The sequence below is a fragment of the Enhydra lutris genome, unplaced genomic scaffold (genome assembly GCF_002288905.1).
Source record: "Enhydra lutris kenyoni isolate GAN:26980312 unplaced genomic scaffold, ASM228890v2 scaffoldscaffold5, whole genome shotgun sequence".
Taxonomy (NCBI): Eukaryota; Metazoa; Chordata; class Mammalia; order Carnivora; family Mustelidae; genus Enhydra; species Enhydra lutris.
In genome coordinates, this window is record NW_019154089.1 from 17,972,978 (window position 1) to 17,990,649 (window position 17,672).

At 38.5% G+C, this 17,672-nt stretch overlaps 1 protein-coding gene across 5 annotated transcripts; it reads right to left on the minus strand.

The window, feature by feature from the left end:
* Positions 1-401: 401 nt before the first annotated feature.
* LOC111141229 (nucleophosmin 1) lies at positions 402-16,782 on the minus strand. Of its 5 annotated transcripts, XM_022493650.1 has the most exons (12): positions 16,041-16,764; positions 15,630-15,798; positions 13,551-13,630; positions 12,879-12,998; positions 12,430-12,523; positions 12,010-12,116; positions 11,828-11,895; positions 7,418-7,475; positions 6,973-7,056; positions 6,184-6,285; positions 3,592-3,666; positions 402-758 (listed from the first exon to the last, which is right to left on the minus strand). In XM_022493650.1, exons 2-12 carry the CDS (start codon positions 15,685-15,687, stop codon positions 720-722), a joined length of 885 nt encoding a protein of 294 aa, XP_022349358.1. In that variant the 5' UTR covers positions 15,688-15,798; positions 16,041-16,764; the 3' UTR covers positions 402-719. The 5 variants fall into 5 exon arrangements, 4 of the variants coding, with proteins under 4 accessions (XP_022349358.1, XP_022349357.1, XP_022349359.1 ...); XR_002640191.1 differs by lacking the exon at positions 16,041-16,764 and having other exon boundaries at positions 3,592-5,060; positions 15,630-15,880; XM_022493649.1 differs by lacking the exon at positions 16,041-16,764 and having other exon boundaries at positions 15,630-15,880.
* Between the last annotated feature and the right edge of the window lie 890 nt (positions 16,783-17,672).

The window sequence follows — 17,672 nt, forward strand, 5'->3', positions numbered from 1 at the left end:
ACAGATTTAAAAATGTGTAAATTATGTGCGTTTTTGGGCAAACTAAAAAAAGTCAACAGAATTCGTTCCCCTTTAGATGAAGAACCCACGTTGAGAAAAGCTGCTCCAACATGTTCAACTTGCCAGATTTTACCAGTAAAAACTGGGCTAAAGTGGATAGGTGGTCTGAACACTTGGAAACACACCTGCATGGTCATAATTATCATCTGTTATTAAGAAGTGGGAAGTTTTAAACATGAAATGCTCAAGATGAAAAATAGATGGGTTTAACTCCAAGAAGCAGATCTATTTGGAAGGGTAGGGAAGGGATTTTAGGATAGTATTTGACACTTTTTAAACTATGTACACTTATTTCTTTGACAAAGTATAAGAAGGGTAAATAACAGAAAGAGAAACAGTGCTACTTTATTAAAATACTGAGTTTATTTCACATGTATATTTTTGTCTCCCCACCATTTCCATTTGTCTGACCACCACTACTACTATGTCCTATCATAACATTCCATACATACTTAAAACCAAGCAAAGGGTGGAGTTCCATCTTTAAAAACTAAACAGGCATTTTGGACAACACATTCTTGGCAATGGAACCTGAACAACATTTATCAGACACGGTAGGGAAAGTTCTCACTCTGCATTATAAAAAGGACAGCCAGATATCAACTGTTACAGAAATGAAATAAGACGGAAAATTTTAACAAACTGTTTAAACTATTTTCTTAAAGAGACTTCCTCCACTGCCAGAGATCTTGAATAGCCTGGAAAAAAAAGAAATGCGGTTAAAGAACCACAACATTTCATAGACACCAATAAATTAAACCACATCTCTTCGTACAGTTCAACATTATCTATTTTTCATCTTACCACCAAAAAGGTTTACTACGTAATTAAGAACTAATTTCAACCAAATATATACTCAGACATAATTTATTTCAAATACTTCAAATCAGACTAAAATCATGTGAATCTTTGTAAGCAGAGCCAATGGTACTAGTATATATCTAATAGCTTAGATAAATGAAATGCAAGAGTAGGGAAGCCAGTTTGGCCAATGTAATCTGCTTTAGGGCTGCCAGATTTAACATGCAGAAATACAGAACATACAGTTAAACACATTTACTTCTAAGCCTATGGGACACATACTAAAAAAAAAATTACATTTACTTGAAACACACCAGATTAACTACTCACACTTGCTCTTATCTGGTTTGTTAAATCACTTAACACCAATCTTCCAAGACATAATCTGTTTTCCATTCTTAAAATCTAATGATTTGATGTTGTCTACTGACAAAAGAGCATCTCTGTCCATTTCTATGTCCTCCTTTAACACATGATGAAATTCTTATTCTCATGCTAGTATTAACATCCACGTAAAAGAATCATTATTCAAATGACAGTCTTGGCTAAGTATAGTTATTAATTATCCACTTCAAGTTAGCATTTCTATTCCTATTTATAGATAACGTTCTTTTTTAAAGGTATCTTGAGATGCCCAGCTGCTCAGTTGGTGGGGCAGGTAACTCTTTATCTTGGGGTTGTGGTACAAACCCTGTGATGGATGGAAGATACTTAAGAAAAAAAACCTTTAAAAATATGAATAAAAATAATAGTCTTGATGTTTGTCAACTCTACAGCCTTCAGCAAGTTCCTTTTAAGACAACAGGAGTACATTACAGTAAGTTTTTTGAACTTCTCTGCATTTACATAATCCTACTGCTAAACGTAGGCTTTATTCAATTAACCATTTAAAAATGTCACTAAGAACATTTAGAATCTTTTCTTCAGAAGTATGATTTTCAAGGCTTCAAATAGAGGACTCTGAAAAATACCATTATTCAACAGCCACAGGGTTTCAAACACAAAGGAACGGAGTATCAAACGTGAGTAAATCTCACAAAAATCCTCCCTCAGTTCAATATAAATGCTGAAGAACAATCTCATGACACTCTAGTCAAAAGAAACCTCAGACGCCACCAGGGCAGTACTATGCAGATTATGAGGACAGCAAAACACCTTTTGTAGTATCATCACTGCTTTGAGTAAACATTTTATCTTTACAAAAACATTCACCAAAATTTCATCTGTTGTTTCTTCACAAAGAGCAGTACAATTGTTTTCATTAACTCCTGATTCAAGAGCATTTGCAAAGATTTGCTAGTATTTCTCAAGTCCCATCTGGAAGGGATTTTACTAGCCAAATCCTCAGAAGCAATGCTCTTTCACTAGAAAACCTGCACAAGCAATGGAAAAAAATGTTTACACATTGTGACCTGTATCTGTAAGTATGCTGTAAAAACATGAGGCATATTTATAGTTTTGATAAATCTCTGTAATAGTAAGCAGAACTACTTTTGAATATTGCAGAAATTTCATCCTTGCACTTGAGAATAGGCTTTCTGTTTTAGACTCAGAAAATACTTCTGAAAGCAGGAATTCAGTCATTTCAGCTGCCAAGACTGATACGCTGGGTGGAAGTCCTTTACAACTTCGGTTTATTTTTTCTTCCCCTGAATTGTTCTTAATTCCAAGTTTTATTTCACCACTTCCTTTGGTACTAGTGGGAGAAATCATTTGTTTTGTGCTTCCCTGTTATTTACATCTTACTTTCCACTACACAATACTGAACTAATAGCTGCATACTGCAGTTTCACAAGATTTTTGTGTAACAGATATCCACTATTCAGAAAATTCACACTTGCACTTTGGGGTTCAAATATACACAAACAGAACAGCAACCAAAAGAGTGCAAAACTGAATTTCATCATTTCACAGCCATGTCAATTAAGGCTGACCTCACAAATAGTAGTGTTGAAATACTGAATGGGTTTCAAACTGGACATAAACAGTACTGCCATTTAAGTCATCTAAGTACTTAAATAACTGGCAGAAAATAAACTCCAACTGACAAAATTTCCTCGTTTACTGAGAAAAGTTGAGGCTTGGGGATTCTTGACAAAAGCCGTTTAACAGAGTGTTCTGTATATATAAGACGCCTAGGAACCTTACCTGTTTTTACGTTTTCCTTTATAATCTGAGTAAGCAACCATAAATAAGACAATAAAAATAAATGCATTTTTTTCTATTAACAAAATAACACATAATACAAAACTTAACAGATGATTCAAACTAAGATATTGAATATTAACTACAATTTGGCTTCTTGCTTCCAGATTTTACACTTTAGGTTGATTTCAGCAAAATGTGCTTCCCCTAAGACCTAAGCAGAAAATGGTCTTCTCTGCCAACTCACAAGAAAGCCGAAGTCCAGACTACCTCAAGTACTCAAATGGAGCAGCAAGGAAACCACAGAATACTACTTCCTTAACCAACAAAGCACCAAAATTAAAAGTGAGTTCAGGAACCAAAAGATAATTTACCCACTATTATCAAAAGCTGAGAAAAATGTACTGAAGAGTTATCTTCTCAATCTCTACCAACTAAATCCTTAAAAGTATCCATGTATTTAATCTCAAGTATTGTCTGTGGTTAGGAACCTTTTAAAAGAAGCTAATACTTAAACTAAAAGAATCATAAATAAGGCACAGTAAAATACTTGGATTTGGTCTTATGTCCTGAAAATTCAGTTACCTCTTGGTCAGTCATCCGGAAGCAATTCTTCACATAATTGATGAACTTGGCTTCCACTTTGGGAAGAGAACCACCCTAGGAGACAAAAGCATTATTAAGGTTAAGTACGGAAACACTGTTATTGAGGTATTAGGAAATTCCTCACAGATTTTCATGCTATTTACACACATCACTGGTTCATTTCATATCAATTCAACTCTTTCATTTTAATACTGTTTTTTAGGCCCAGAAACACCTACTGGGCAACGAGACTTAAGAGCTAGGTCTTCCATTAAGGAGGGCTCATGATGTAATGAACGCTGGGTTTAAGACTGATGAATCACTGAACTCTACCTTTGAAACTTACACACTGTGTTAATCAATTGAATTTAAAGTTAAAAGGGGGAAAAAAAACCTTAGGTCTTTCATAGTAGTCCCATACTGCTACATTTATCAGTCTCGAATTCTCTCCAATTTTAGACAATATATTTTGTCTAAAAATACAAAATATAAACTACACTTGAGATTCTTCAGACCCTCAAATGTCGACTGCCTGCCTACTGTATTATATATACCACCCAGAACCAAATACAAAACAAATGTATACCCTTTTTTGAGTACCACATACAAAGAAATCGAAATTGTTTTAATACTTACTAAAAACCTAGGTTCAGCACAATGCTAACCTGGGAGTCAGTTCAGGACGTTTATGAAGTCAAATGGGAGGGAAAATTAGCCCCACATTTCACTAATTGTAACTTGGAACCTCCTTCATCAATTATGGATACGGGGAAGAAATCGTAATGCTATTAGCACCAAATTATTTTCAAAATATTTCATCACCAAGTATTTTTAAACATAGCAATTACTGCAAAATACCGGAGACGTTCATATTCATCACTACTTCTGAATGATCTTATTTACACTAAGTATATCCTTTTTGTTTCCTCTTTTTATAACTAAATTTTAATTTTCCTTTAACCTCAATTTTCTACACATTTTGAAAGATCAAGGTTTCAAAATGTCAAAGGAATCATGGCACGAACAGTTTAGGGATCAGACATATGGTGTAAGATAGTTAAACTACCTCTATAACCTAGAAAATAAACCTTACTGTAATTTCCAATTTTTAAATTATTGTCACATACATTCTTATTTGATTCATTAAAATATTTATTGAGCAGCTAGGGAGATACAGAAGTGACTGAAACATCATCAATAAGTGAGGCAATTGCACACATCATAGAAAGCCAAGTGTAAGGGGTCACTGAAATCACAGCAGTCAAAAGAAAAGTGCTTTAGGAGATCAAGAATGAGATTGCTTCCAGCCTGGAAGGGGATGTGGGTAGGTGGCAAATCAGGAAAGGGAATTTGAAACTTCAGTCTGGATTGTTGATGACAGTCCGTATGGACTATATTTGTCTCTCCTTTTCCTCTCTCCCCAGCTTTGGGCTTAATTTACCAGTAGTGCCCAGGACTGTTCAATTCGCCTGTAATTAAATCAAGGAGATAGGACCATATTAAAATGGGGGGGGGGATCTTAAAGATGTCATTTTAGCACTGTATGCAAGGGATAATAAAGCCGTGCTACCAGAACCTAGAAAGGATACCATAGCACCAAAGCACAAATGAACACAACCTGGTTCTAAACATTATTTTTCCAACTGACTCTTCACTGCACAAGGACATCTAGCAAAGCCAGGTAAAACTTAGAAAGCACAGGAAAAACATGGGGAAAGGAGAGTCAGCAACTTTTCATCACCATCCCGCCTTTACTCTCACTAATTGAGGTCTTATATCGTAATAATTCAGAATTATAGCCTTTCTCAAATGTTTCAAAACATTTTAAACTATTTATTCCATATTCTACAAGTCCAAGTTCACTAAGGTTTAGTTGAGCTCCCCAATCAAGCAACAGGATGAGAGCTAACTTCTTCTCACATTTCCACTAAGACAAAAGGCTTTTAAATTTAAGCATTATTAAAGATTCAAGATATCATATATTGACCAGTAATATCTCAGTATAAAAAGCAAATAGAAAAAGACATTTTCCAATTTGTTGGAAAATATATGACTAAAGTCAGTCATGAGTGTTTTTTTAGCTACACCACCAAGCAACAACACTGTCTCCACTTTTCCAGTGGCTTATAATTTTATAAAACCCAAACGCCCTCTGCTGGTTCTGTAGCATCTTACAAACAAAAAAACAAGCAAAGGAATCTACTGAACTTTTAAAATTAATATATAATGTATTATTTGTTTCATGCGTACAGGTCTGTGAATCATCAGTCTTACACAATTCACAGCACTCACCATTGCACACATTTAAGATCAGAATGAACCTCAAAACCAACTTAGCTGTATTTCTTTTATAAAATAAAATACAAGTAAATTCAAGTACACACCAAAAAAATCATGAGATTAGAAAACAAATGTGAAAAAACAAGTAATGCATTTCTGAAAACAAAACAACAAAAAACACAAAAGGGGCAGGTAGGTGTAGCAAGAAAAAAAAAAAAAAAAGGAGCAATCTAGTTCCAAGCCTTCACAACAGTATTACCTTAACATAGGGAAGAATAAACCTATCTAGTTCTTAAAGATCCTTTTACTCACTTTTTCTATACTTGCTTGCATTTTTGCTTTAATGTCTTCTACAGAACTAGGTCCTTTTGGTGTCTTGGGAGTCTTTTCCTGTTTTTTGAAAGATTCTTGACCCTGGGTGGGGGGAGAAAAAAGATGAACTTCAAAAGGTCCTTAGAGTATAGCTCTTAAGACCCATCCCCTATCTACCTGGTTTTTCTCAAGAAAAACTCCTCTTATTTACCATCCTTCTTTATAAAATGTACAGAGTTGCGCTGTTCTTTCAAATTAACATCTGAACAACTTTTTTATTCTTAGTATCATCCCTTAAGAAAGGAATAGGAATACTTTGAGCTTGCTTTTGTAATTCAACACCAGATCAGTTCTACACTTAGAGGAAACCACTGGGAGGCCCCAAGAATGAAGCAAGTAAATGCAGCTTGATATGCTGGAGGCCCATCCTGCAGCTTCTAATAATCTCCAAGCCCAGGTACTGTGGTTCTTTTAAGCTGTCAGATCCTAACACACAGCCAGGGTTGAAAAACTGTACCATGCCATAAAATACTTTCAACAATCTCCTTACAGGACACAACGGTTTGTAATGCAGTAAAAATCTTTCTGTTGGCATCCTCCTCCACTAAAATGCCAGCAGTCATACATAGGACAGTAATTACTAACAAGCATACTTTGGCTCTTTAAGACACCAATTACACGGGTTCTCCAAACAATGTCAAATTTCAGACTAGCCTCTTCCACAGGAGAACTTTGTAGTTTTTTAACTACTACAATGAAAGCTGCATTTATGTGTATGGTGCCACTTACTTTTGTTCTTGGTGTTGATGGTTTTGAGTCTTTTCCATTCTGGTTCGATTTCTGTGCATTTTTGGCTGGAGTATCTCGTATAGACTGTAATTAGAAATTAATCTTAATCACTGCCCTCTCCTAAACAACAGATATGAGTGCAAAAAAAACTTCCTTAAAACTACGTCTGTGGCAGTCAGGCTAAGACAAAAGCAGTCATTCTGACAAAAGGTGTAAAGAACTAATAAAGTGGGAGGAGGCCCCATGGATAAAGAAAATAGATCATTCTTCACTACTAGGAAAGTTTTTAGGATGACAACCCTACTCAGGACTAAAGTAAGTATGAGATCATCAACTCCTCCCAAGGCAGCTTTCATTAACTACAAAACAAGTGAAAAGCACTAAAAAATTTCCAGTATTTCTGTTATTAGCTGTTTCGGACCTCATACCATTGTATCCTACTTACTTTCTTTACTGGAGCCTTTTCTTCCGCTTCCTCATCATCAAAATCATCATCATCATCACTACAAATGAAGAGAGTTATTAATACTGACTCAATGCACTCACATAAGCCAAAAAACTATGTAGAAATTGGATGAACCTACAAGTTTTGTCAATCAAGACAATAACTTTCAGACTTTTGGGAACTGACAAAAATAATTAGAAGCAGGATCTTGAAGAGCTTTCTGCACGTTCATCTTCATTACAGCATTATTCACAATTTCCAAGAGGTGAAGCAACCCAAATATCCATTAACAGTCAAATATATAAGAAAATGTGATATATACACAATTAATGGAATATTCATAGTTATTACTACAATATTCAGATTTTTGGGTAAGATTTGAGGGAGAGCGAGCAAGCATGGAGTGGAGCCCTCTAAATCTCAGGACCCTGAGGATCATGGCTGACCTGAAATCAAGAGTCGGACACTTAAACAACTGAGCCACCCAGGCGCCCCTGGAATATTCACTTTTAAAGGAAATCTGTCACATGCTAAACACAGACGAACTTTGAAAACACGGTTAACTGAAACAGAACAGTCACAGAAAGACATACTACATGATCCCACTTAATTAAGTATCAAAAGTAATCTTTATACTCCTAAGAACCCAAAAGCAGATTGGTGGTTGCCAGGTGGCTCCAGACAGCTGGAGAATGGTAGAAAGGAGTTTTCACTCAGTAAGTATTATTTTCAATATTAAGTAGATAAGAGTTTAAGATTTATTACACAATAGTATGAATATGGTTAGCACTCCTGAACTGCACACTTAAAAAATGGTTAAGATGGTAAATACTGTGTTCTTTTACAAATAAATGAGTAAAAAAATTAGAGGTCGCAGTCTGAAGAAATTAAATAGAAACACATCTTATGTTCACACATCAGTAGAAATATTCTAAGGTGGCAACTCCAAAATAATCTACAGATTCATCACAGTCCCTCAGAGTCCCAAATGACTTCTCTGTAGAAAAGGATCCTAAAATTTGTATCAAAATTGAAGAACCTGAAGCAGCCAAAACAATCTTGAAAAAGAACAAAGTTGGAGGATTCACCTAGTGTTTTCAAAGAAACCCACAAAAACTATGAAGCAACAGAAATCAAATTGTGTTTTACCAGCAGTTAACGATACACACACATTAATAAACTGGAGAGCCCAGAAATAAACCCATGTATTTATAGTAATTGTATTTTCAACAACAGTGATCACACTGTTAATTCAATGGCAAAAGAAGCCTAACAAATGGTGCTGGGACAACTGGAAATCCACATGCAGAATCTTAAGTTGGTCCCCCTAACTTCACACCATACAGAAAAACGGACTCAGAAATCTATCAAAGATCTAAATATAAAACACAGTAAAGATTTCACTAGAGTTGGCAATTGCTTCTTAAGTTAATACCAAACGCACAAGCAGCAAAATAAATAAAATGGACTTCACAAGTCATTAAAAACAAAACTTTAAGCTAATGTGACATTGTATGGTCAACTATGCTTCAATTACAAAGAAGGCAATGAGGGTATTAAAAACTTTTGTGCAAAGGATACCACTCAAGAGTGGAAGACAACCAACAGAATGGGAGAAAATATTTGTATCTGATAAGGTGCTTGTCCCAAAACACAAAAAAACCTCTTACAACTCAAATAATATCAAGACAAGTACTAGTAATACTACAACATGCATGGTTCTTTTAAGACTCAAGACATCAATCACATACTGTATGTAAAATTCCATTTACAAGAAATATCCAATATAGGCAAATCCATAAAAGACAAAGTACATTCTGGTTGAGTAGAGCTGGAGAATGTAAACGTTAAGTTATAGTATGGTTCCTTTCTGAAGAAATGAAATGGTCTGAAATTATGGTGATGACTGCACAACTATGCAATGTAAGAACCACTGAATTGTGCATTCTAATTCTAAACTGGTGAATTGTAGGGAAAAATTTGAGAAGTTCATGTAAGTATTAGCCTATAGCAAATCTAATTCATATTTTAATTACCTCAAAAACTTTTATACTAGCCAAAATGTTTTTTCTTTTCCACACTAGTTTCTAAATTAAGCAACTTCATCTACTTGCACCAAGAAAACACCCATCTTTCCAGAACTGCGGTAAATTAATATGACTGCCAAATATCATGTAGTACAGGCAAAGCTATATATACACTGTCCTTTAATTTAAACAGTGATTCTGTCAATTTTGGCTTTAAAGCCCAATTCCTGTTATGTTCTTCCCCACACCAGAAACAAGATGACAAGGATTTCTATAAAACCAATTATCGCAAGCAGTTTTATTTAAGTATCCCTACCTATACATTTATCTGACCACCTGCCCTTTCTTCCCTTATATGAAAACTTAGTAATTTGGACCCTGATTAACATCTCTATGTATTTATTTCACTCCTCCCTCACCACCAAACTTAAAGACAACTTAGAGGGAACTTGGAAGAACACAAACTCTTCTACACTGTGGTTGTATCAAGAAATACCTATTTTAAAGACAGGAAATCTTTCAAAACCCAAGCAGAATAAAGACAACTGGGTCCCACTCCAAAGCCTTCCTAGAAGGGATTGTTTCCTCACTGAATAGGTTATTGGACATAAACAGTAAACCTGCACAAAGGTAATGTGAGATCAAGGACTAAGTAAAATTCAAAACACATATACCATTCAGGTTTCTCATTTCTATTTTAAGTCCATTTCCCATACTTCTCCTGGGGTATATCATTTTAATTCTGACTAATAAAAACTATGCTCCAAAGTAGTTAACAGTGAAACAACAACTATATTGTTTCTAAGTCTGATATGCAGGTAATCCTGCATTTTTTTAAAGCATTCAACTCTTTTGTCTTTTCCTACTTTACAGCCTTCACTGCCATGCTCAAATGGCTTTTTTAATAACTACCAGCTTGGCTAGTTGAGGTTACTGAAAACCTAACTCTCATATTTGATCATTACCTAGTATATGTTTGACCTTAGATTCTGTTTGAATTATGTTATATATGTATGTATGTGTGTGTGTGTGTGTGTGTGTGTGTGTATGTATGTACATATATGGACCAACCTGGGAACTCAGGAAAAAAGCTGACAGATAATTAAAAGTTCAACTTATCAAAAGTTACTGATATTACTGCACATAGGAAAGACCAATTACAAACAGCATTTTATTTTTTAGGTGCATATAACTCTACCTCAGCCTGATCAAGTTTAATAGATCTATCATTAAATTGTTTCCACCCCAATTTTAAATCCTCCATGAACATCCTCTTAATCTCTTTTTCTAAATACTGTATTTACAGGAAAGAGCTCACAAGAGAATGTGAGAGAGAGGGAGACAGGGCGCCAGTGAGCGCACACACATGCACACCCACAAGCAGGGCGAGGTGCAGAAGCAAATTCCCTACTGAGGGGCTTGATCCCAAGACCCTGGAATGATGACCTGAGCGAGCCAAAGGCAGACACCCAACTGACTGAGCCACCCAAGCACCTTTTTTTTTTTTCATTTTTCATTTATTTGACAGAGAGAGAGATCACAAGTAAGCAAAGAGGCAGGCAGAGAGGGAGAAGCAGGCTCCCTGCTGAGCAGAGAGCCCGACGTGGGGCTGGATCCCAGGACCCTGAGATCAAGCCCCAAGCCAAAGGGAGAAGCTTAACCCACCAAGCCACCCAGGCCCCCTCCAAGCACCCAATCTTAATCTCTTTTAGAAGAATCTTATTTTACCAGTAAGAAGCAAAGAACCATAAGCCAAAATCTTTGTGAGGGGGAAAAAAACCATGAAGTAACAACTTACAAATGAATGTAGCTGGAATTATTCAGATTCTTTCTACCCAAACCATTTATCATATAGCGTTCAATAAAAAACATACCAGCAGACCTGTAAGACCTGTAATCACAGGTTCACTAACTCTTCCTGAGAAAAAAGCTAGTTGGGGCACCTGGGTGGCTCAGTGGGTTAAGCCTCTGCCTTCAGCTCAGGTCATGATCCCAGGGTCCTGGGGTCGAGCCCCGCGTCGGGATCTCTGCTCAGCGGGGAGCCTGCTTCCTCCGCTCTCTCTGCCTGCCTCTCTGCCTACTTGTGTTCTGTCTGTCAAATGAATAAATAAAATCTTAAAAAAAAAAAAGAAAAAGAAAGAAGCTAGTCAAATACATTTGGGAAATACTGCATATTCTTTTAAAATTTGCAATACACTGCAGCATTGTAAAGGCTCTTAATCCCGTAATATTCTTTAACTCAGCTATTTTAACTCGAAATAACAACCATTGGCCATTTACCCTTTAATTATATTAATTTCACAGGACAACTGTAGTAAATAATTTCCATAAACCAACCCCCGGACACCTGTCAAGCTTCTAAGAGCATACTACTTATACTTACTCTTCGTCATCATCGTCATCATCGTCATCTTCATCATCATCTTCATCAGCAGCAAGTTTTACTTTTTTCTTAAAGGAAAAAAATATATATATAAATATATACACCCATATACTCATGAACAAGTACTGGCCTTAATCACAAACTAAAGGCCAGAGTAAGATATCCACCGTAATTTCACCTACCTGAGGAACCTTGCTACCACTTCCAGGGGCAGAACGCTTTCCAGATATACTAAGGAGTTTCACGTCCTCTTCCTCTTCATCTTCTGACTCTGCATCTTCCTCTACAGCTAAAATAAATTTATTATCCACTATTAAAACTCAACCGACAAGGAAGAACTCAGAAAAAAAAGGCGTAACATACAGTAGTGAGCATTTAAAAACAAAGATCTACTAGAAAAATAGCAAACAGGGCAGAGAAATTTTTTAAAAAGGACTTTCCAAGGCTAATACTCTCCTAGGCTTTAAAGGGGGGGGGGCTTTTCCCGTTATTTCCATGTGAATGATTATGAAGACAAGAGTATTAGAACTACTGAACAAAGTTCAAACAGGGAACAAAGCAACTGCATTTGAGAATGAATAGCCTAATACATAATAACATACCTACTAAGTGCTGTCCACTAATATGCACAGGCCCTGAACCACATTTCAACCGTAAGACCACAGGTGGTGTTATTTCAAAGCCCCCAAGGGAAACCTAAAAAGGAGAAATTTTTAAGGTTAAATGTTCAGTATAAAAACCTTTACACGACAAACTTGGAAAAATGTTTGCATTAATAGGCATTACAGGCAAACTCATACAGGCAAACTCATTACAAGCCAAATGAACAAACCAGTGAACCTGTTTTTCCACTTCTGACAAACAAGTAGCAAACCACTATGTTCAAGAGTTGATCACTCAACCCCACAGTGAAAGAAGACACAGCTACTGCTACTAGTAAGAACCAAAGGAAATTCCTCCTTTCTAAGTCCTTGGTCTAAGTTAAATGACATCTATTTTAATGCAATAGAATCGGACCTTGACATAAATTCCAAAGTTTAAGTGCCCTTACCGTTGGCTGTACAGACATTTTCAAAGTTGCCAGTGTGACTTTAATTGGACTGCCTTCGTAATTCATTGCCTCTGCTTCAACAATGTGCAATTCATCCTTTGCACCAGCTCCTAAACTGACCTGTGAACAAAAATAGCATTTCAGCTTAAGTTCGCATTTTATAATCCCCCAAAATCTGTCTTCAAAGGAAAAAAAAAAACAATTATAAAACTAGTATTACCACTGATAAAAAACTTTACTGTGCACAACATTCAAGTTTTATGTCGCCTTGCCAATCCATTTCTAATATTTGATACATTTGAATAAATGCATAGAAATGTATTTGATGGCATAGTGGTAGGTTACCGACAGTATGGATCACCTAACATTTACTGGCCACCTATCACAAGTTAGGCAGTAAGGCTACAGGCCTTACTGTAGAGTACAAAAAAGATTCATCACTGCCCTAAAGGGTTTTATAATGCAGCCAAAGAAACAAAGTACATAAATATGGAAAGCTGAACATTAGTGTGACTGAACTTCACATGATTACCAACTGAGAGGTAAAGATGCCAAGTGCACTATCACGTATATACAATACTCAGTTATAAAAAAATATTATCGAAGTGTTAAGTCACACAAAAAGAAATAGGCTGATATCAAGAAAAAGTTTATTTTGGAAAATGTAAATACCGTTCTTAAAGATAACTGGTGTTCATTTTCATCATTATCCACCTTAAAGTGATAATCCTTGTCAGCCTTTAGTTCACAACCTGTAAATAAAGCAAAAAAACAAATAATATCACTGAAAACTTAAGGGAAGATGATTGAACAAGTTTTCTACTGTTCTAGCTACCAAAAGGCAGGGCAGAAGTAGCTCTTCCTGGATTTCTTGAACAATTGTCTGTAAACATCAAATAACATCCACACATGGCTTTATAAATTCCACTTTCCCACTATACTATCTCATTTTCTACTACACTACTATTACCACTTTCAGGTAGAAACAGGCCCGAAGACCAAGTAAATCTGGAACTGAAACCTGTATCTTGAAACTAAGTCTAATGTACGGTATTGATAAAACCCTACTATTTAAAAAAGATGAATTACCTACCTAAGCACCCAAGTGGCAAACTGAAAAAGGAGAATGGTTACACGAACACCTACATGAACAGCTTATACTTATGAGAAAAACCACAAATATAAAAAGAACCAAAACTTACTACAGGGATCAAAATCCCAATCTGAAGTTAACAGAAATGATATACATTAAATTATGCTCAAAAATTATATTTAAGAATAGACATACCAGGGATAGTTCCAGTAGAAAAGATTAAAACAAAAATATGGTATAAAATGATCAAAAACCCTGGCTATTCAAAACGGCTAAAAATAAAAGCCGTAATGTACAGTGCGAGTTATCTACTCCCATTCCATCAATAGGCAAGTTGTTTCAAGGACCATCAGAATAACATTTTAACTAAAATGATTCCATTTAACTGCCATCTAACAGTTACTGGTATACAGATGCCTCAATGTTATCTCAATTAACAAATCTCAGCATGATATATAAAGAACAAACGTGGGGCAGGATTTGCACTTACTTCAAAGCCTGACAAAAGATAGAGCTTCGACAATTTCATGAGGACTGAAAACCAAAGCTGGGCTCTTTCTACCAGGGTACTGCGTTCTGGAGAGGGGAGGGGAAGATTCCTAAACAGTACTAGCCCTTATTGACCCTACACACGTTTCCCATCTTTTCAAAAGAGCTGTTTGCTCAACGCGTTACAGAAGGCGGTCTCCACCAGCCTCCCTCCAAAAATAAATAAAGCACCAGCTCTAGAGGCAAGGGTCTTGGTTTAAATCTACAAGCACAACCTTCGTTAAGTCACTTCAGTTCTGCGCATCAGCACCGTCATCTGCAAAGTGGGCTAACTCAATCTACCAACGTGAGAACAAAAAAAAGCGCTCTATAAATGAGAACTGCCATCACAGACGTTAAGCACTGAACAAAGACTCCCACAATCTTGGCTCCACCAGCCACTCTACCCAACATTTCCCGCCCAAGAGCTTCAATTAAGCCCCAGGATGCCGGGCTCCGGGGTGACAAGACACCAGGTAGACCCGGATGTAGTGCCCACACCCCCTCCTTCCCCCAACCACGTGGCAGCCACGTGCTCCCAGCGGTTGCGGCCTCCCCACGCCGGGCCGCGCCTCCCCTCCCCCCGCAACTGGCCGAGGCACCGGGGCTGAATATCCGCCCTAGAGCTCCGCACTCCTGAGGCCCGAGGACAACGCCAGGCTCTAAATACCCTTTTCCCCCAGAAAACAAGACCATGCCCCACACCACGGATTCCCACAACCTCCAGCACTGAGGCCGGGCCCAGCATGAAAGACACCAGCCAAGAGTCACAAGCCTACGAAATCACAGAACCCAAGAGAAAATCATGCCCGTGGCTCTACCGCGTGCCCCCAAATAAAGCCGAACCCTCAGCCTGTTGGTTCTACGTTACCTCAGGCCCCGGGCCTCGGATCGCTCCTGCCCCAGGCTTCAGGCTGCCCCTGCCCCTCCTTCCCCCGCTTCGAGCTCCAGCTCTCCTTTTCTGACCTCCCATTTCTTAAGCTGCAGGGCCCCGGCACCTCGCTTCCCTCCCTCAGGCCTTCTAGCGTGCCTAGCTTTCTCTACCAGCCCAGGCCTCAGGAAAATTCCCGCCCCCCCACCTCAAAGCCACCAGGCCCTGGTCGGCCTCGCCCCAACCTCCCACCACTTACCGAAAAGATAGTTCTGGGGCCTCAGGGGGCTCATGTCCATATCCATCGAATCTTCCATGGGGTGGTGGCTCGCACTTAGGTGGGAGAGAAGGCGGACGGAGATAAACGACTACTGTTCACAGAACAGCCGCGCAGGACGGAATCACACCAGGGAAAGGACGCGGGCTCCCTGCGCACATATATAGCATCGTGAAGATCTCGCGAGAGCTTCCCAACTCCCGTCTCCGCGCGCGTGCTCGGGAGCCCCCTCCCCCGGACGGTCCGTCTCTCGCGCAAGCGCTCTTCAACGCCCCTCCTTTTTACCTCGCCCCCCACCTCCTCCAGGTACTTCGCGGGCTCCCACCGAGCACGCGCACTCCTACCCCGGCCCCACCCCTCCGCCGCTGGCGCCTGTGCGCACGCGTGCTTTACCCTGGTAGCGCGCGCTGTCCCCCTCCAACCCGTCCACGTCCTCTCCGGCTCTGGCGGCCGGCCTAGCGCCAGGATTCTGCGCAGCCCACCCTGCAAAATGGCGACGGCAACCCTTAGCTGTATTAGTGAGGGAGGGCGAGCCGGTTGTAAATGAGCCAGAGAGCGGCTCGGTTCACCTTTCTCCATCACTTCGTGCCTCTCAAGTCTCCAGACAAGCATAACCACCTCGGGATTTTGACTTACCTGAAGGCTTGGGCTCAGAGTTCATTGTTTCCCCAAAGTTAAAGCTTCAGTTGCCAGAAACAGTGGATTACTGTTTGTTTCTTGGGGAGAAAAGATGTAGCTGCTGTTCGGACTTACTCAACTGCTTTTATAGCTCTTTCCTTTCTGAGGAGACATCTCTGAAGTTGAAATCTCTCATCTTGATGTCATTTGGGGGCCTAAAGGGGACTGAGTGAGTCTCTTCCATATGAGCAGGGCAGGGGCCAACCCTGGTTGATTTCGCCAGACACAAGATTTATTTAAAAGGACTACATACCCACAATATGTCCCCATGTTAAGATCTGTGAGGCACATGTGACTTATTCCCACTCTGGAGACAAGTGCCCAAATGGATGAAGTGGTAAGACAGGATGCTCTAGCTCCAAGCCCAATGCTAACATCCCTCTGAAAGAGTTTGGAGGGATATGTGTGGGTCCGGTCGCTGAGGCAGTGCAATTCTTAATCTTTAATATTGCTACGACTGTTCTAACCTGTGAAGAAAACATACGACTTATAAGAAAAGCAGAGGCCTCAATTAGACTCTTTGGGAGTGAGTCTGGAAATTATTATTCTCAACAAGCTACATCGTGACAGAGGATCCCAACCCCTGGAGCCCCCCGGACACTAGTGCGTTTTTAAGGATTCCCCTAATTAGCTTGTTTACATCAACAGATTAAATAATTTAAGAAATTGTGGAAGGAATAAAAAATAGTGAGAGCGGTGCCCCACCTCCTTTTCTCCAAATACAATCTAGTTCGGAAGATAAACTGTAATACAGGTGAATCAGTTATTAACTAACAGAATCAAATTCTAAATTTGGAGAAATCAGTGAAATTAGAATGTGAAAGGGAACAAGCTGTTCCCCACCCCCCAAATGAAGAAGAGTCTTCACCAGTCTGGTTCTTGGATCTTTTGATATGCAGAGTATGGCCAATTGCTAGAGAAAATCCTGAGACTTAGAAGGATATATATGTAAAGAGTTGAGAAAGGCTGAGAAAGGGAGGGAGGACTAAACGGAGGATTAGAGATTATTTAAAAATAAAATCTTACAAAAAAAAAAAAAAAAGATCTGGGCATGAGAAAGTCTCAAGAGGAGCTGTAGGAGAATGGAGAAGGAGAGCTTAGTATTCTTTAAGCCCATGCCAGTATAAATTGGAACTACTTTGTACTTTCTGGATTCTGGACCATGATTATTCAAACGCAGCTCTGCACAGAGCCTGAGCCATGTGGGAACCATATCTCATGTTATATAAACAAATACATTTGTTTCTTAAATATTTTAAGCACCTAATCTAGATACTATCTCATGGAATCAAGCAGTTAAAAAAAAAAAAACTACTTATTGCATTTTTTTCAGATTTACAAACATAA

Excerpts from the sequence above, each read along its gene's own strand:
- LOC111141229 (XM_022493650.1), bottom strand. The coding sequence starts at position 15,687 with ATGGAAGATTCGATGGATATGGACATGAGCCCCCTGAGGCCCCAGAAC. Across the intron at positions 12,117-12,429 it reads TAGTGGACAGCACTTAGTAG|CTGTAGAGGAAGATGCAGAG; the intron begins GTATGTTATTAT and ends AATTTATTTTAG. Across the intron at positions 7,476-11,827 it reads GATGACGATGATGACGAAGA|TGATGATGATGATGATTTTG; the intron begins GTAAGTATAAGT and ends CTTCATTTGTAG.